This window comes from Nicotiana tabacum, chromosome 7, assembly GCF_000715075.1.
Source record: "Nicotiana tabacum cultivar K326 chromosome 7, ASM71507v2, whole genome shotgun sequence".
Taxonomy (NCBI): Eukaryota; Viridiplantae; Streptophyta; class Magnoliopsida; order Solanales; family Solanaceae; genus Nicotiana; species Nicotiana tabacum.
The window spans coordinates 155,957,613-155,977,691 of record NC_134086.1 but is presented as its reverse complement, the minus strand read 5'-3'; the positions used below and the strand labels follow the sequence as shown (position 1 = coordinate 155,977,691).

Sequence of the window (20,079 nt, the reverse complement as noted above, 5' to 3'; positions counted from 1 at the left end):
GTTTACTTTACAATCCTTGTGTTCAAAAATAGTTTGAATGGTAGCTTGGTCTGTATTTGTTTAAGTTAATTCCAATCACGATTGCTCTGTATGAGTTATGCACTTCTTGATTGACATATCAGATAATATTGTTTGTTAGATCAGACGTATTTTCAATGTGTATAACTATTAGGTTTCGATTCAGCTATGATAGTATAATATAGAATCGTGGAAAACATCTGTATGTATTTTGTCTAGACTTTTGAACTGTCAAATCTGTTATATTTGGTTCCATTTAATTTCAAGATAAATGTACCCAAGCTAATTCTCATGTGGTGTTACTTTAACAGGATGGACATGTATGCCAACCCTCCTGTTAGTTTACTTGTTCTTATATAGGTTCGATATGGGTTTCGATATAGATTCACTGTTTCGAAATAATGCGGCTACTTTTTGAGTTCAATTAATAGTAGTTTTCCTAATAAACAACTGATCTCATTTATCAAGCCCAAATGAGCTAGTTTTAAAGTTCAAACTGGAAGGTCGCTTAATGTAAATTCAGTGTACATTATTAGTTTGTTTGCAATCCCCCTTAGCAAATTAACAAAGTTCATTCACTCCTTGAAGACAAGGCATGAGGTAATTCTCATCTCATAAACAACCAATCAGGTGATCAAACAAAATTCAGATTCGCCAAACATAGTAGATATTTAGCATGTAGTTGCTTAAACAAGTAAGTTTGGTCTTTCTCTTTCATTTTTAGAGACAAATGTAATAGAAATGTAGTCGCTTTAGGACATCCTTTTCTAAAATAATGAGACGAGCCTCGCCAAATAAAAATGCAAATTGCGGGGCCCTCAACAACTAAACATAATAAATATTTAGAATTCAGGACGGGCCGTTTAGTAAACTTCATGGCCTTTCCCAAAAAGTAACAATACACTAGTTGCTTTAGGAGCACCTTTAATAACTTAACCTTCTTAAACACGGGTGCACATTGATGTGACCCAAATCCAAATCTCAACGGAGTCAAAATGTGTTGACGATCACGGGTGCATTGATTGTGACGTGTTTCGAGATGCATTTTCATGACGTTGCAATTCTATAAAAATAAATGATAATAATAAAAGCGGTCTAATCTTAATAAAAGCACGTAAGTCATAACATGTATTTAAATCAGATATTTAGCCATTATAACAATTTAAGCGACCGTGCTAGAACCACGGGATTCGAGGGTGCCTAACACCTTCCCTCGGGTCAACAGAATTCCTTACTTAGAATTTCTGGTTCGCAGACTTCATTTGGAAAAGTCGAAAATTTCCTCGATTTGGGATTCAAGATAAACCGGTGACTTGGGACACCAAAAACCAAACCTTTCCCAAGTGGCGACTCTGAATTAAATAAATAATCCCATTTCGAATATTATCACTTAAATTGGAAAAACTCCCTCGCGCATCTTACCCTTCGGGGCCGGGCGCGCAAAAAGGAGGTGTGACAGCTCTGGCGACTCCGCTGGGGAAGGTTAACCCAGAACCTCTGGTTCAGGGTTCAAGAATTCGAGCTTAGAATAATTGTTATATTTGGATTTATTATCTGATCTTTATTACATGTTTTTTGCATAACGTGCTAAATGTTGTCTTTTACCGCTTTGCTATTATCTGAACTGTATATAAACTGTGCCGAAACCCTTCTCTTCTTACCTCCGGGGAGAAGCTCGCTGGTCGAGACTCCCTATTCTGTTAGTGTCAATACCTGAAATAAGAAAGAGGTCGGACAAGTTACAAAGTCGGACGATCTCGCAGGTCCCTGGTACGTAGCCCCCTCCTCGACTCGAGTTGTCCGCTCGGGTACACAGTCTAGAACAAATACCCAGGTTACGAACCTAGAATAACTTGACTTCATGTCGGATCCCTAGTAGGAACGCTTATTTGCATCATGTTGCATTTGACTTAGGGGACTCAACACAGGGGTTGGGTCCGTCTAGGACTAGCAACCTGAAATGAAAAGACCATCCTGTTGCATCCTATTTGTTTCCGCGCATTTATTTGTCTCGGACATGCATGCTGCCTGACTTTGGAATATTTGAAAAATATAAACAAAAAAAAAAATTAACAGTGTATAGGACTAATTTTCTACTTTGAAAAATAGCAATGCCCAATTACTGTCAAAACTTTGCCGAAATTTTGCGATAATAAAAAGGGAAAATGTTTTTTCTTCAATAATTTGCTTTACTAAGAAAAAGAAAAAAAAACGAAAAGATAGAAAAATAGTCTTTTATTTTTGGAAAGTTGTTTGTTGAAAAGGAAAGAATTTTGTTCTAAAATAATTCGGTTAATTTGACCGAACTACGCGGGTCTGATTCTCACCGGATGTGAGATACGTAGGCAAACCTCATCGGTTCCGGCCCCAATTTTCAAAAATCCAAAAAAAAAAAATATTTCCCTTTAGTTCTTTCTTTATAAATTTTTCCTTAGAAAATACAAAAAAAAAGAAATAAAAATTAATATAGAAGTTTTCTTTAAACTCAAATAAAAATAGTCTCCTTCTTTCTGAAGTCTTTCATGTGAAATAATGAAATAAGAATTAAAAATCAGCAATAAAAATCCAAAAAAAAATACTCTTTTCTTTTTAGTCTCTCTTTTGTAAAATGTTTTAAAAAAAAAAATATATATATATATATATATATATATATATATATATATATATATATATATATATTTGAAAATTTGAATTTTGAATTTCAAAATATTAGGATTTTTCTTTAAAAGTGCTTTTGTAAATAAATAAAACTCAGAATTTCACATCATTTTCTTAAAGGTCCCTCTTTCAAAATTTAAGGGGGCAACATCATATACATTCTTTCTTCCGTAGAAAAGGTAAAACAAACGAAAAAAAAATCAACCAAACATATTTTCTTTTTTTTTAAATAAATTTCCAGAATTCAAGTCAAAAGCAAATAAATTTTAGAAGTCTTTCTTTAAAAAATAAAACAAAAATCAAAATAAACAAAATTTTCTTTCTTCTTTTAAAGTATTTCTTTCAAAAATTCCAAAAAAAAAAATTGAATAAGTAAATAAACAAAGAATAGTCAAATCTTTTGAGCCCTATGCTAAATGAGCACTTGCTTCTTTATTTTTATACTTGTTAGTTTCGAACTACGTAATGATCTGATTCACGTAGGCATCGTGATACGTAGGCAATCCTCATCGGATCCGGTCGCATTTCTTTTACTGCAAAATAAAAAAATAAAAAAAACATAAAAGAAAAACAAAAAAAAAGAAAAAGAAAAAAAAAAAAAAAAGAGGAAAAATGCCAGAATGACGCATGCTCTCGTAGCAAACATATAGTAATCCACTTAACTGTATAGGTGCATCATGCCCAACGTGAGATTAACTATCTGTTATTTGCTGCAAATTAACCGTGCGTTTGTCGATGAGTACTCCAGGGTTTTTGAAAAGACGGTTGGTTTGGTGAAAGTCTGGCCTCGCAGTCATACTTCACAAGGTCAAGGGGAAGTGTTCAACTACCTGTTGTTAGGACCAGGAGCAGTACTCACACTTACTTCACCAGGTCAAAAGGAAGTGTGGAAATGTCTTCAGAAATTCCATTGCAAACAATCCCTGTTTCTGAGGAGAGCACGATCTCAGCCGTCCTCACACCTGAGTCCGCAACTGCGGAGGAAAATAGAATCCTACGGCTCCGCATGTTGGAAATGCTGGACGACTGGAATAATGGGAAAGAGCCGCCAAGTGTCGTCCCCGGATTCCGTGAATTATTCTCCAGGTCAAGTGGGACTTCTAATGTCCCCATAAATTATCCTGCTACCCCATTCGGGTACCCAGCCACCTCAGCCTTCTCTGCCGGATCGCCTTCTGACCCTCATCCCCGAATGTCAGCCACCGATGCAAGCATGAACATCTTTACTGCATCGCCTTGCCCGATTACGGCACAGCCTGCCACGTACAAGCTAAGCTTTGACTCATCCTCTTTTACATTCCAAGAACCATCGTTCTCAATGGAACCAATTAGATTCGCTACCAGCACTAATCCTCTACCGCCTCAGTGCGAGCTTGCACCCGGGCAGGATCAGAGCCCCAGAATTGCAGAACAAAATGAGATTGCCAAGAGAATGAGAAGCCTTGAACAAAGTTTGAAAAATATGCAAGGATTGAGCGGACAGAAGAGCGTCTCTTACGCCGACCTATGCATGTTCCCTCACGTGCACCTGCCAGCAGGTTTCAAGACCCCAAAGTTCGAGAAATACGATGGGAACGGTGACCCCATTGCACATCTTAAAAAATACTGCAATCAATTGTGGGGAGCCGGCGGAAAAGAAGAACTGCTAATGGCATATTTTGGAGAAAGTTTGGTGGGAGTCGCTTCGGAATGGTATATGGACCAGGACATATCTCGCTGGCATATATGGGATGATCTTGCCAGAGACTTCGTAGGGCAGTTTCAATATAATATCGACATCGCACCAGACAGAAATGCTTTGTCAAACTTAAAGAAGAAACACTCGGAAAGTTTCAGAGAATACGCCATCAAATGGCATGAGCAAGCGTCAAGGGTAAAACCTTTCATGGACGAGATAGAGATGGTCACTACTTTTCTCCAGGCTCAAGAGTCCGACTATTTCCAAAACATGATGTCGGCCATGGGAAAGCCTTTCGCAGAAGCGATTAAGATTGGAGAGATGGTGGAGAACGGTTTGAAAACGGGAAGAATTTTGAGTCAGGCAGCCATAAGGGCAACCTCCCAAGCCGTCCAAAACGGGTATGGAGGAATGGCAAGAGGGAAGAAAAAAGAGGAAACATCCATGGCAGTGTCAGAGGTGGGAGAATATCATAATCCCGGGCTTTGTTCTTCGGAAAGAACCTCGCAACATTATTTCCCCCACCAAAATGTGACCTACGCTCCTCAGCCCTACATGGTCATGAGCACCCAGCCTTATATCCAGCGGACACAACCAGTCAATCGGGGGCAGGCCCCACATCCTAGGAATCAGCCTCCTCACCGAAACCACTACAATCCTCGACCTCCTCAAAATAATTTCCGTCCTCGGGAACCACCCAGGAGACCCAACTACACACCAATCGGTGAACCCTATTCCACCCTATTCCCTAAGCTTGTCCAAATGAATTTGTTGCAGCCCATACCACCGAACGGGCAGAACCCGGGATCACCATCATATCAGCGGGGTGTCAGATGTGCATACCATTCAGGGGTAGAAGGGCACGACACCAATGACTGTTGGACATTGAAACAAGCTGTGGAGAATCTGTTAGACCAAGGGAAGATTGTGTTGAGAGACGAGGATATCCCAAATGTGACCAATAATCTGTTGCCCGCCCACAACAACGGGCCGATAGTTGGGATGATTTGTGAAGACGAGGAAGTTGATCCGGCACTTAAAGCCATAATTGCTATCGCTGATACAGAAAAAGGACCCAGGGTAACTCCGGAGCAAGAAAAAGGAATAAGCGATGTATTCAAGCAGGCCTCCATGGTATGGGGGACGATCAAACCACCTTGGCCGAACGAGCCAGTGTTTGTCGGACGCATACCACAGGAGCCAAAATACAACAAAGAGGGAGATGATAAGGTGTCCCCGCTCGACGAGAGTGAGGAAATATGTGAGGTGACAAGGGAAAAGCTATGCGAAATACACATGGTCCAGCCAGGAGAGGGCACTAGCACCGTTGAAGTATCGTACATGGGACCAAGCGCCAAGCTTCAAAACTAGAAGGCTACGCCATTCTTGATCAAACGGAAGTCCTAATGAACCTGTCTTGCCACTTTCTCTGCATCACGAGTAACCCCAGAGGGTGACTCAGATATTTTTCTTCAGTTTCATGTTTTTAATTTCCTAAATGTCAACCTTTTTCTTTATCTTCCCCAAAATGCCAAGAAATGAAATCATGCTTGATTACTCACTTTCTTTTTCTATGTTTTCTTTTGTGTTCTCTTCCATTCTGATAAATGCAGCTTTAAATAACATGACATGTTTGCGGACTTCATGCCCGGATCACGAGAACTCCGATCAAACTTCAAATAATGAGTCAAAATTTGAGATATAAAGAATTTGAAAAGCAGGAACAACTAAAGAAAATTGGTTCATGGTTTAGAAAATGTCCGTCACTGAAGCAGAGTTTGAGAGCAGTAAATGTGTTTAGACCCGTACAGAATGATAACCTTAATAACTGCGGTTTGTCACGAGCAATTGTACCAAAAAGAAAGAAGGGTCCATACGTCATCGAAAAACGTTACCAAATGGAGCATTTGTATCTGGGCGACGTCGGAAGAAACAACGTCAGCCTTGCTTAGAAAGCAGGTGCAGTGATATGTCTAAATCACTCTGGCGAGATCTTTGCACAGTTTGAGATGACGAAGGCTTTCATTATCGCTACCCAAACACTATCAACCCTTTGCAAACTCATTTGAGCTGGTTACTCTTCTTTGATTACCCTCTTTAGAACCTGAAAATATTATTGAAAAATGAATGAAAAAAAAGAAGAAGAAAGAATTGGAAGAATGAGGAAATATATATATATATATAAAAAAAAAAAAAGAACGTTATGAACTACGTCTGACTTGATTCCGAAAGGATACGTAGGCAACCTCTCCTTGGGGTTCAGTCACACCAACAATAAAATCCAGGAATTCCCCCGAAAGTAAAACTGGGGCAGAAGTTATAACAATTCAGCAATAATCCCACCCAAAAGGTTCCAAAGTTGTAGTTCAAATTCTTTTCACCCCAAACCTTTTTCAAGTCCTTCTGATCAATCAACGAAGCATTCCAAAATAGGAAGACAGAATTATTTGGGTCCGATACAACAAATGAGGAGAATAAAGGTAAGAGAGTCTTGTCGGTGAAAACCTTTGGGCACCGTGAGGCGATGCGAGAAGAGAAATTGAAAATGAGAGAGCTTGTTTAGTAAAAACTCGCAAAGAGTACTAGCAGGCGACAGTAAGGAGAGAAATGAGAGAGGTCGACTAGCGAAAACCCGCAAAGGGCGTTGTCGGCCAAAAAGATGATTCCACCTCAGAAAGTCCTGGCAAGGTTCCCGGGTTTTTGAAAAAAATATAGATCTGTTTTGATTCATGAGGAAATGCAAGTTCTCGGAGGTCGGGCATCCAGTCCAAAAGGCATGTCATGTCAGTTTGAAACTGGCATACACTCCAGATAAGTCCTTCTTTTCTCCCCGAAAGGGGCGTTTCTCTTTAAACTCATATGTTCTCCTTTACATAGTTTTCTTTGAGTTCTTTTTTTGATCTAACTCTTAGTTCCGTAATAATCGCAAAGAAAAGTGGCAGGACCGGTTTTACAGGGCTCCGTTTGGCAAGAGTCAAGTAAAATGTACGACCTCAGTAGCGCGTCAGTCCCATCCCGACTGGCCATGGTAGTTGATTTGCTTCCAAAACCGACAAACCCCCACAGGGTATCCCTTGTTACAAATTCCCCATGGAGTTTCCCCTTGTACAATTCCCCAAAGAAGTCCACCCCAGCACATCCCCATCAAGTTTGTTACAAAAAAAAATCCTCACAGAGTTCGCATTGGACAAATCCACACGAAGTTTCTCTTGTACAAATTCCCACAGAGTCTCCCTGATAAAATCCCCAAGCAGAACGGGACGGAAAAACCAAAGCCTTATAAGGCAAATCATCACAAAATCTGGAAACGCAAGTCTGAGTAGTCCAAAGGGTTTCGCATGTAAATCTAATCAATGGCGGAGTTTTTCAACAAGAATTAGGCTAAGACAAAGCAATTGGAACGGTCAAGGCCCCCAAAACCAACCGCCATTTTCAAACTGACAATGTTTTCTTTGTCCAGGAAATTGAGACAGGTGCGACCCAAAGCAGCCATGCATGAAGCTGGTGTAGCCCAAAAGAAATGGAGCACACAAGCATTGAAACAGCCTTGCAGCGGGAAAACGACCAATGGTAAGTTTCCCCATAATTCTTTCGTGCATTTCTGATAAATAAAAAGAGAGAAAGGGAGAACCAAAGGAAGGAAAGAAGACAAGGAATAAAAAATGAACATCTCAAAAGAAAAACAAATCATGGTAGCATAGGACCTCGTTCCTCAACTATCCCGGTATAAACCCCGGATCTCCCTGGCATAACCCAAGGAACTTTTTCTATCCAAATTCCCGGCATAACCCGAGGACTCTTTTCCTTTTCGGCATAACCCGATAAATCTTTCCGGCATAACCCGACGAATCTTTTCGGCATAACCCGAATCCTCCCGGCATAACCCGATGAATCCCCTCGGCATAGCCCGATGAATCTTTTCGGCATAATCCGATAAATCCTCCCGGCATAACCTGATGAATCTTCCCGGCATAACCCGATGAATCTTCCCGGCATAACCCGATGAATCTTCCCGGCATAACCCGATGAATCCTCCCAGCATAACCCGATGAATCTTCCCGGCATAACCCGATGAATCTTCCCGGCATAACCCGATGAATCCCCCCGGCATAACCCGATGAATCTTCCCGGCATAACCCGATGAATCCCCTCGGCATAACCCGATGAATCTTCCCGGCATAACCCGATGAATCCCCTCGGCGTAACCCGATGAATCTTCCCGGCGTAACCCGATGAATCCCCTCGGCGTAACCCGATGAATCTTCCCGGCATAACCCGATGAATCCCCTCGGCGTAACCCGATGAATCTTCCCGGCATAACCCGATGAATCCTCCCGGCATTAACCCGATGAATTTCCCGGCATAACCCGATGAATCCCCTCGGCATAACCCGATGAATCTTCCCGGCATAACCCGATGAATCCCCTTGGCGTAACCCGATGAATCTTTTCGGCATAATCCGATGAATCCTCCCGGCATGATCCGATGAATCCCCCCGGCATAACCCGATGAATCCCCTCGGCATAACCCGACGAATCTTTTCGGCATAACCCGAATCTTTTCGGCATAACCCGAATCCCCTCGGCATAACCCGATGAATCTTTTCGGCATAATCCGATAAATCTTCCCGGCATAACCCAATGAATCCTCCCAGCATGACTCGATGAATCTTTTCGGCATAACCCGAGAACTCTTTTCCATGCAATCAGCATTAGGGTTTTAAACCCTGAACTGAATTTTTCCTTCAGTCAGCATTAGGGTTTTAAACCCTAAACTGAACTTTTTTCCATTCAGCCAGCATTAGGGTTTTAAACCCTAAACTGAGCTTTTCCATGCAATCAGCATTAGGGTTTTAAACCCTGAACTGAATTTTTCCATTCAGCCAGCATTAGGGTTTTAAACCCTAAACTAAACTTTTCCATGCAATCAACATTAGGGTTTTAAACCCTGAAATGAATTTTTTCCTTTAGTCAGCATTAGGGTTTTAAACCCTAAACTGAATTTTTCCTTCAGTCAGCATTAGGGTTTTAAAACCCTAAGTTGAACTTTTCCCCAGTTGGTCAGTATTAGGGTTTCAACTCTAAAACTGAACTTCTCCCCAGCTAGTCGGTATTAGGGCTCCAACCCTGAACTGAGCATTTTTATCTTCCTTCACCAATTTTATGAACTTCTGGCGAATAATTAACGAAATTTTCCTAGTGAAACTGGGGCAGAAAATTTCGTTCATTTGTTTTTCCCGCTGGTCTAACCGCGAGCCACACGGATCGAAACGACCTACAAGATGAGTCTCAACTCAGAATCTAAGAAGAAAAAGAAAAAAAAGATGTCCAGAGACACCGGAGAAAATGGAAGGCGGATCGCTCCAAGATTTGATCAAGGTCCCGAGTTCTACCAACCCCGTCATATTCAGTATCGCAGAAATAAATAGGCGCCTCCAACTTGCAAGCATCAAGATTCAGATTGGAGTCTACAAGCAGAATCAACTAAGACCCAAGATCAGGTCGCAAAAGAATCATAGATAGGAATCTTGTAACTAGCAGTTGACATGCATATAAGTGTTTAGTTCAGTTTCAATTTTCTTTTGCTTGCAATAAGGCGGTCAGTGACACAGCAGTGACAACAGCAACAGCAGTAACAGCAAGCATTGCAATCCCATGGTAGTCCCAGCTGCCAAAGTTTTTCCCGAACTACATTGACCTGATTCCTGTTTAGCCCAGGATATGTAGGAAATCTTTGAAGCAAGATTCGGTTAGATCTTTCAAAACATGCTTCGCACGGAGTAGTCCATAGGCAAAAATCGCTCATACACGCTCACTTTATCTTTGCACGAAAACTCTTCGTATTTCCGAACAAAGAGGGGCAGCTGTGAGCACGTGATTTTTGTTTTACGCGACAATCACTCCAAAAGAAACAAAATAATAGCAATTGGTCTTGCTGTACATTTGCTAGATTTTTACGTGGCATTTTTTGCTAGTTATTTGTGATTTTGCCCATGGTTGTTTTATTCAAAAAAATATATAAAAAATATATGTCTATATGTCGTGTGAACCGTAATCTATTTATTAAAAGAAAAATAAAATATGTGCGTCCTTCATTGTATTTTGTCATTAAGTGTTTAGTATAATTAAATGTTAATTATGTGATAATTGTTGTCCAATGTTTACATGGTATTATTTGGCAAATTATTTTAAGGAATTAAAAAAAAAGAAGGAGTTTCGGACTTGGGCCAGTCCGATTTTAAAACAAACAAGCCCAAACAAACTCAGCCCAAACCCCATGTAGACCCGGTCCAGACCAGCTGGCCTCAGGGGGCATTCCAAACGACACCGTTTTACTGCAGTCCGATCTGGGCCGTTGATCTCAAATTGATCAACGGCCAAGATCAATTCCCCATAACCCACCAACAAACCCGACCCGTCTCACCCGGACCGACCCCAACCCTTTACCCTTGAAACGACGTCGTTCCCTGTTAGTCGAAGTATCCTGGCCCTTCATCACATCTCATCCAACGGCCAGGATCCACCTACCCACTAACTATATAAACTCATAACACTACCCTGCCCCCCCTATCCAAACCCCAGCCTTCGTCGTCTTCACCATAACCCCCAAACCCTAGAGCCGCCCCTGTACCCTTCACCATGAAAACCGGCGGCACGGACGCCGGTGACCCTACCCTTAACACCATAGATGCTCCTCACCGTCCTGAACCCAAATCCACCAACCACACACCTCGAATCCCATCCCACCTTCTCGAATCTTCATTTGAAGATTCGAGTCTAAACTCGATCTACCCTGATCTGCTTTAAATTCATACCAGACACTCCCCAGACCCCCCTCGAGACCAAACCATGCTTGGTTTGGTCCGAATCTGACCAGGGAAGCCCGAATCCTGGATCTAATTTTTTGGAACTTTAAAGGTCCTCGTCACTGGTCCGTATCCGTTCAAACCAAAGGATTAAGGTCTAATGGACCTTAATCGAAGTGTTTCTCATCTGAGAAACACTTCGATTAAAGCCCGTTCAGCCTTAAGAAAGGTCTGTCCGAATCCGAGTTGGAATCTTTTGATTTTTCGAAGATTTGAGGTGAGTCTTGCTTTTTCTTTTCTTATTTCTGTTTAGTCCATGTGATTGGCTAAAAGTTTGTTCATATTTGTTTTGATTTTGTATCTTTGAATTTTATCAACTGTGCCCTGTCCACCTCGCCTGAACCTTTGTTGTTTGATTGAGTCTTTCTTCTAATTGTTTTGATAATTTGTATGTATGTATTTGCTGTGCAATTAATTGAATTTCAAAGGTGAACTGACCAACTGATTCCTCCCATGTAATTTTGCTTAGTCAGTGCAATCCGAATCATGTGTTCGATACTGTTAAAATCTGACTTTGGTCTCGATTGTATGTGTTATAACTAATATAGTCGAGTCGACATGTGTCGTCAATTAGTTTCAACTGTCTGAACAAAAATAAATCGATTTGCTTCTGTTGAACATTGCCTGAATCAATTAAGAACTAAGTTCAGTTACTTATAGTTGCTAATATGATTTCAGAAACCTAAGGCTTGGTCTGTAATTGAAATCTGAATTGATGGCATGTGCACTTGTGCACAGCATGTGCATTGTGCACAGCCTGGTTCCTGCATAAAAGGACTTTTTGATTTAAAAATGGTTTGACAGCATATGCTGTCAGATATATTCTGCTGCCCATACTTTGTTTTAGTTTAAGAAGTATTAAACCTTTTAAAGAATGAGCTTGCCAGGGAATGTTGATGGGGGTTAATACTTAAAATAGCTGAGTGGAATCTGAAAAGAGGGGAGCACATGGGAGGTATCTGATTGCCTAACAGGCTGTAAAAGTTTGGAATTTGAACTATAAAGAGGGTAAGACATACAGAGATAGGGGGACCAAAAAAAACCAAAAAGATTAGAGGAAAAGAATACCATCTGATAATAGAGGTCAGAGAGAGCATAGATAGAGGAGAGTTGAAGTTCTGGGAAAAAGATACACACACAGAAAGAGAGATACACATAAAACACTGAGATTGAATGTAGAGAGTTTTGAGTTCTGAAAAACAGAAGACTGGAAAAGATTTCTTTTGATAACTCAAGCATAAGTTCAAAACTGAAGATTAATATTGGATTTTGAAAAGAAAGGAGATAGGGAGAGGGATAAACAGAAAATCAGCATCTATTTCTGCTTTGTTTGTGCGAATCTCAGTTTGTTCAAACTGTTCAATCAACTCTGTTTTCTTTCAAGTATCAGCTGAGTTCATTGGTTGATTCATATTGTTTGTTTCTCCTGGATTTGGTCTGTCTTGGAGTATTGTTCCTACTGCATTGTCTGCTGCCACCTTTCTGCCATTTCTTATCGGTTCTAACTGTATCTTGCACTGGGAGCTGTCCTATTTGTACCTGTTGTTACTGCTGCTGTTTCTGTTGCCATTGTCACTCTACTGACTTCCTTTCTTCTTCGATTGTAAGCATTCCCAGGTACACGCTCCTGAAACCTTGTTGGCTGAAAGTTTGAAGTTTGAAGCTGAAATAAAGAAATGAACATCTGTTTACTTTACAATCCTTGTGTTCAAAAATAGTTTGAATGGTAGCTTGGTCTGTATTTGTTTAAGTTAGTTCCAATCACGATTGCTCTGTATGAGTTATGCACTTCTTGATTGACATATCAGATAATATTGTTTGTTAGATCAGACGTATTTTCAATGTGTATAACCATTAGGTTTCGATTCAGCTATGATAGTATAATATAGAATCGTGGAAAACATCTGTATGTATTTTGTCTAGACTTTTGAACTGTCAAATCTGTTATATTTGGTTCCATTTAATTTCAAGATAAATGTACCCAAGCTAATTCTCATGTGGTGTTACTTTAACAGGATGGCCATGTATGTCAACCCTCCTGTTAGTTTACTTGTTCTTATATAGGTTCGATATGGGTTTCGATATAGATTCACTGTTTCGAAATAATGCAACTACTTTTTGAGTTCAATTAATAGTAGTTTTCCTAATAAACAACTGATTTCATTTATCAAGCTCAAATGAGCTAGTTTTAAAGTTCAAACTGGAAGGTCGTTTAATGTAAATTCAGTGTACATTATTAGTTTGTTTGCAATCCCCCTTAGCAAATTAACAAAGTTCATTCACTCCTTGAAGACAAGGCATGAGGTAATTCTCATCTCATAAACAACCAATCAGGTGATCAAACAAAATTCAGATTCACCAAACATAGTAGATATTTAGCATGTAGTAGCTTAAACAAGTAAGTTTGGTCTTTCTCTTTCATTTTTAGAGACAAATGTAATAGAAATGTAGTCGCTTTAGGACATCCTTTTCTAAAATAATGAGACGAGCCTCGCCAAATAAAAATGCAAATTGCGGGGCCCTCAACAACTAAACATAATAAATATTTAGAATTCAGGACGGGCCGTTTAGTAAACTTCATGGCCTTTCCCAAAAAGTAACAATACACTAGTTGCTTTAGGAGCACCTTTAATAACTTAACCTTCTTAAACACGGGTGCACATTGATGTGACCCAAATCCAAATCTCAACGGAGTCAAAATGTGTTGACGATCACGGGTGCATTGATTGTGACGTGTTTCGAGATGCATTTTCATGACGTTGAAATTCTATAAAAATAAATGATAATAATAAAAGCGGTTTAATCTTAATAAAAGCACGTAAGTCATAACATGTATTTAAATCAGATATTTAGTCATTATAACAATTTAAGCGACCGTGCTAGAACCACGAGATTCGAAGGTGCCTAACACCTTCCCTCGGGTCAACAGAATTCCTTACTTAGAATTTCTGGTTCGTAGACTTCATTTGGAAAAGTCGAAAATTTCCTCGATTTGGGATTCAAGATAAACCGGTGACTTGGGACACCAAAAACCAAACCTTTCCCAAGTGGCGACTCTGAATTAAATAAATAATCCCATTTCGAATATTGTCACTTAAATTGGAAAAACTCCCTCGCGCATCTTACCCTTCGGGGCCGGGCGCGCAAAAAGGAGGTGTGACACTAACTGACCGGCATCTCTCTTCGGCAAGAGCTTAGGGGCGCCCGGTATCTTATTGACCCTTTCTTGGTGTTCTTTCATTTGGTCCCGAAGTGGTTTGTTCTCATTCTTCATTTCCTCCATCCTTTGTAGAATGGTTGCGAAAGTCATCACCTGCACTTTTAACGATATTGTGAGTAATATTTGTCATTGGAGGAGGAGGAAATTGATCATGATGCTTGTCTGCTGGTGGTATAATGCAAGTCCTTGCATTTTTTGTAGCGGTGTCCTGAACGGGTTTATGGAGGACGCTGGTTAGCGTGTTAGTTAGCCATGCCTCAAGGAGCTTCTTTACTGCTTGTGCCGTCTCTTCCACCAGGGATGTAGAGGCTCCCTTACCAAGAGATTTTGTGATGCTAAAGTGAGAAGGTGGTGACCCACCTCGCCTGGGGGAGGCATTGGCCGTTGCATCCTCATTCACTACTTCAGAGCTCTCATTGATGGTGTTTATGAGGTTGGTAGGGAGGTCACTCATTATTCTCGTTCGTTCTTCTCTGTTACATGCCATATTAGATTTGTGCATACAAAGAAAGGAGATCTTGTTCTTGCTCTTTTTTTTTACGTTAGTGATCCGTGTTAGTTATAGATATAGAGGAAACTAAAAATTTAACTAGGAAATCCCTACAGCCTGTGCCAAATTGTTTGACCAAAAAGTATGACATTTAGTTAAATCTATTGTATTTATGTAATTATGGGTTAAACCTTGTTAATAATAATATCTCTAAATGTAAGTTCCGAAAATGTAGCTAATCGTTGAATAGAACTGGTGGGAAATTGACAATAATAGACATAAAATATTTTAAAAGGTATCAGCAATAATGGTGATCGAGTAACTAGCAATAAATAACAATAAATGACGTTTAAGTAAATAGGAGGTGTGATTCACCCAATAAAGAATGAACTAGATGGTTGTTCCTCCTGACAATGATGGGTGACAGATAAATCCTAGAACGTTCGAATTGTTCTCGGGTTTGATGGAAAAGTATGGAATAATATGGACAAGACTCTTGATGAAAAGGTAGTGTTTGTAGTTTTGATAGAAACTCAGAAATCATGTTCTTATCAAGTGAATAATACATGCACCTTTTTCCTTATCTTTTGTCCTTTTTATATGATCCTTAGTAAGACCTAATAGTACATGTGCAAGGAATATTTTTTAGAATATTCCCTCTATTATGCTATTCTAAAAACTAGCCGTTACAACTGGGGCATTTGCATCTATACCCGCTTTTTGGGTCACGTTTTAACTTGTGCCCGCTTTGCAAAAAAATTGCAAGTGTACCCACTTTTTCGCGTAACTTCAGCATACGGGGCTGAAGTAGCAAAGGCAATCGCGCAAAACTTCAACATTCTAGTAGACGGGACTGAAGTAGCAAGTGTGTTGAACCAAGTGTGCTGAAGTTTTTGTTTGTAATTGTTGAACTTAAGCATAGTAGCTGAAGTTTTGTTTTCTATTTGCTGAAGTTTTTGTTTGTAATTGCAGAAGTTTTTATTTTTGTAACTGGCGAACTTCACCCCTAGAGCTGAATTTTTTGTTTTGTAACTGACGAACTTCAACTCTAGAGCTGAAGTATTTGTTTTTGTAACTGGTGAACTTCAGCTCTAGAGCTGAAGTTTTTGTTTGTAACTGGCGAACTTCAGATCTAGAGTTGAAGTTTTTGTTTGTAACTGGCGAACTTCAATCTTCTTAGAGTTGAAGTTTTAAGTGACTTTTCATATGATTCGATGTCAATTTGGTTTGATTGGATTGCCTCCTTCAAATGGTGTTAACTTGATATTCAAATACATTATCCTTTAAACCTAGAAGCTAGGAAGTTTCTCTGTTAGATACTTTTCCACTGCCACTGGTTACCCATTTAATTTCTTCTCATTTATTTGTTCATGTTTAACCTTTTATAGTCCTATTGACTTATTGTGGGTCTTGAATACCTTTTTTTTTCTCAGGTCTTTTGGAATTATAAAACAGTTTGATAGCATCACCAAAACACATTTGGTAAGGAAGCTTTGAATTTCTTCTAATGGAACTATCGGATTGAGTGCGGATATAATTTTGAGGAGGAGAATGAGGAGGAGAAAGGGGGCTGAAGTTGTTTAAAAAGTGGGTACAAGTTAAAACTTTTTTAAAAAATAGGTACAGGTTAAATGGGGACAACCAAATAGGGCGCCCCGTGCAATTTTTACGTTACAGCTCTTTCCGCGGACCTCGTACTCAACCATTGTAAGCATCCCGACCTCGAGCTTCGCCATTATTTTCCTGATCAACCTTGACTGGTTCTTCCCTCAATACTTCCTCGCCCTAAATGTTTCGTGGTAGATTTCGACCTATACAAGTGTAACTTGTGATGACTTGTTATTTGTAATTTTGTTACATGTATTTTGAGTGTGTAATTATTTTTACAGTGTAAGTGAATAGCAATTAAACTCAAATTATATAGGGACAACAACACCCACTATAACTGGTACATGGCCTTATTTGGAGGGGATATGGTGTAATTCCTTAGTCGGTATAGCTGTCAAAAATAAGAAAATGAAAAAGAAATTTACTCAGCAGAAAAGCAGATCTAGAATCCAAAAGGCATTGCTTCAGTGTTGCGTCCAAATAAAGACGTGGTAAACATTCAAATCAAGTGTTACGGGTTTTAATTAATGAGCTTGAGAAGAGCATTATTTTGAAGTTGAACTTCTTTGAAGGCACTGATTGCTTGTGGGAGTTATGTGTCACAACTTGAAAGTTCCAAAAAGAATGTTATTCGAGATACTAAAGTGAAGGTATATAATTTTTATTTCAATTTAAATTAAGTAATATTTTATTTCTTTAAGGTAGAAGTTCCTAAATGTCATGTTTTTCCCTTACGTGTTAAAAAATACTACTACTACATATTAATACAAATACTGATACTACAGCCTGAATAGTGAAAAATAACAGAGAATTCAATCATTCAAAACAGTTGAGAAAATGGCGGAAAGAAACAAGAATGGTGGATTGACACCACTGCTGGGAGAGAGACCGAAAGAGCCATGGAAAGGAGGAGAGGTAGTGAAGAGCATTATGAATGCAGGGCCTGACGCCATTGTCACTTCTTTCTCCCTCATCTCCTCCATCTCTGCCTCCCATCATTCTTCCGGTACCTACTTCTCTTCCCAATTCTCCATTTCTTGATTGTTAGTTATTATGAAAGAGTTATTACGTCCATTTATTTACGGTTCTCGGATTTACGAATACTACTGTATCAAAAAGAGAAATGAGCTCTTTTCTAAGAACCTGGTCTGTGGCATTGTGGTACTCAATTTGGATTAGTTAGACTAAACTTTAGAACCATCTATGGCATACTACATCCTTTGAAAGATGTTGTGGCAGTCATTACAGTAGCGGAGGCAGTGGGAATTGAACAAGTGACCTCACAAAGGTTTTGAAACCCCTTGACCATTGAGCTATGCTTTTAGGCTATATCAAGGGGATTCAAAACATAATATATAGAGATAAAAAATAGATTTTGCCTTACATATATAGTGTAATTTTTCGACGAAGGGGTTCAGGTGAACACCCGCAGTCAAGGGAGTGGTGAATGAAGTGAGTGAAAGATGTTGTAGTTTTCTTTATTTCTTTTTTTTTTGTTTTGTGTTTGGTGGATAAGGAGGGAGGATTATTTCTCTAGAGAACACCCGCAGTCAAGGGAGTGGTGAATGAAGTGAGTGAAAGATGTTGTAGTTTTCTTTATTTCTTATTCTCAACTCATGTGGTGTGTCAATGAGAATGTGTGTTCAAGACTAAGACGCAGAAATTGGCAAAGAGTTACATGTGATTTGAAGGTCCTAGCTTTCTCCCATTGACTAAGATGAAATAGTAGGTGTATCCTATTCCTAGGGGTGCATTGATTTGTGCAAAATGAGTGTAATTGTGATTGCAGCTAAATGTTTCTTGTTATTGCAGTTGATATTTTGGTGTTGGGTTTTGCAAATCTAGTGGCTGATGGAATATCAAAGGGATTTTGGGATTATGTGTCCAGCAGAACTCAAAGGGATGTAGCTCCCAAGAAGAGGTCAGCCACTGAGTGGGATGTCATTAACCAACACAAGCCTCAGAAGCAGGGATTACTTCAACAGTATCAGGCACTTGGAATGGATCTTACTGATGCTAATACAGTACGCTTTTGTAACTATTTAACACATCTTCTAATGAAAATTTCAGTGCTGTTATGATATGCTAGTTGCTGTATAACAATCTGTATTTGCTTGGTGGAAGGTGGTGAACATATTTGCCAAGTATAGGAACATACTGGTGGACAAGAAGATGGCAACTGAGAAAGGATCATTGCCACAAGAGCAAGGTGAGAAACCATGGAAGAATGGGCTAATCACATGTGCTGCTTTCATTGTCTGTGGTTGTGTTCCTCTTCTGGCATTCATTGTGCTCATCCCATTCACACACAAATTTATAGGCGCCTGTGTGTTTTCTGCTGCTGTACTTGTACTACTAGGTATTGCCAAGGCCAAGATTGCTGGTCGGAGTTGTCCTCTTTCCGCGGCCACCACCCTTTTCAACGGAGCCATTGCTGGGGCTGCCGCCTATGGTATTGGTTGGACACTTAGGAATGTTGCTGGGCTGGAAGACTGATTCCCACCAGAGATAAATTTAGGATATAAACTTGATGAGATCTATCTTCAAAGGTTCTTCCCATGAAATTTATTGTACTTTTAAAATCACTAAACATAATTCAATTGTAAAATTTTACTAGTAATTTTTTACATACATATCTGATTCAATTGAACCCATTGAATATAGGCTCCATTAGCCTATGATCCCTACTATCTCAACTGGTTTTGTTATAGAGCTTTGCTAGTTTTTAACCATTCTTTGTGGTATCAAAATCATGTTCTTAATGTAATTATATTCTACAGCAGTTCGCAATCATACTTACGAATCAGTATCAGGATAACGAACAATTAAAGCAAGATATAGTGTATTGAACAGTTTCAAATCTGGATGTACTAGTGTATATTTTAAGGTCCGAAAGCATTTTGTATTAGTTTAGTAGTACCCAAAAACGAACAATTGTAGAAGCATTTAAACACAAACACGTTTCAAAATAACCGTACAAGTAGAGGTGGCAAAATGGTTAAAAGAAAACAGTTATCTACTCATATTATCCAACCAAAAATGGGTTGGATAATGAACCATTTAAAAACGGGTCGAATATGGATAAAGAACCATATTATCCACTTAGAAAATGGTTAACCAAATGGATAACTAATGCGTTTAACTTTTACATTTGTAAAGCCTCAAATTGGACCTCAAGTTTGGAAGACTAGGAATTCTCTCATAAGTAGTCATATTTAAGAAGTCATGGATAATATGGATATAAGTGATCATATTTAAGAAGTCATGGATAATATGGATATCCATATTATCCGCCGGATAAACCCGTTTTTTTTCCATCTCAAATACGGGTCGGGCCGGATAATTTATCCATTTTTTAGATTACCCGTTTTGACCCGCTCATATCCGACCGACCCGCCCGTCTGTCACTCCTACGTACAAGTAATAGGGAAAACTACAAATAAATAGAAATAAATAATTATATAAAAAGTATATTCTCGTGCATTAAGGTATATGGAAACCAAAATTAGAATAATGAAGAAAAAGAAATTGTGATTAGTACC

The 20,079-nt window shown here is 39.3% G+C and overlaps 1 protein-coding gene across 2 annotated transcripts; it reads left to right on the top strand.

The window, feature by feature from the left end:
* Window positions 1–16,942: 16,942 nt before the first annotated feature.
* Window positions 16,943–19,254, top strand: LOC107775239 (uncharacterized). Of its 2 annotated transcripts, XM_016594964.2 has the most exons (5): window positions 16,944–17,187; window positions 17,332–17,543; window positions 18,350–18,561; window positions 18,662–18,746; window positions 18,897–19,254. In XM_016594964.2, exons 2-5 carry the CDS (start codon window positions 17,375–17,377, stop codon window positions 19,031–19,033), a joined length of 603 nt encoding a protein of 200 aa, XP_016450450.1. In that variant the 5' UTR covers window positions 16,944–17,187; window positions 17,332–17,374; the 3' UTR covers window positions 19,034–19,254. The 2 variants fall into 2 exon arrangements, with proteins under 2 accessions (XP_016450442.1, XP_016450450.1); XM_016594956.2 differs by having other exon boundaries at window positions 16,943–17,187; window positions 18,662–19,253.
* The last annotated feature ends 825 nt before the right edge of the window (window positions 19,255–20,079 follow it).

Bases quoted from the DNA above. Each gene is read 5' to 3' on its own strand.
- LOC107775239 (XM_016594956.2), top strand. From the start codon at position 17,375: ATGGCGGAAAGAAACAAGAATGGTGGATTGACACCACTGCTGGGAGAG. The intron at 17,544-18,349 runs GTACCTACTTCT...TTGTTATTGCAG, and splicing joins TGCCTCCCATCATTCTTCCG to TTGATATTTTGGTGTTGGGT. The intron at 18,562-18,661 runs GTACGCTTTTGT...GCTTGGTGGAAG, and splicing joins ATCTTACTGATGCTAATACA to GTGGTGAACATATTTGCCAA.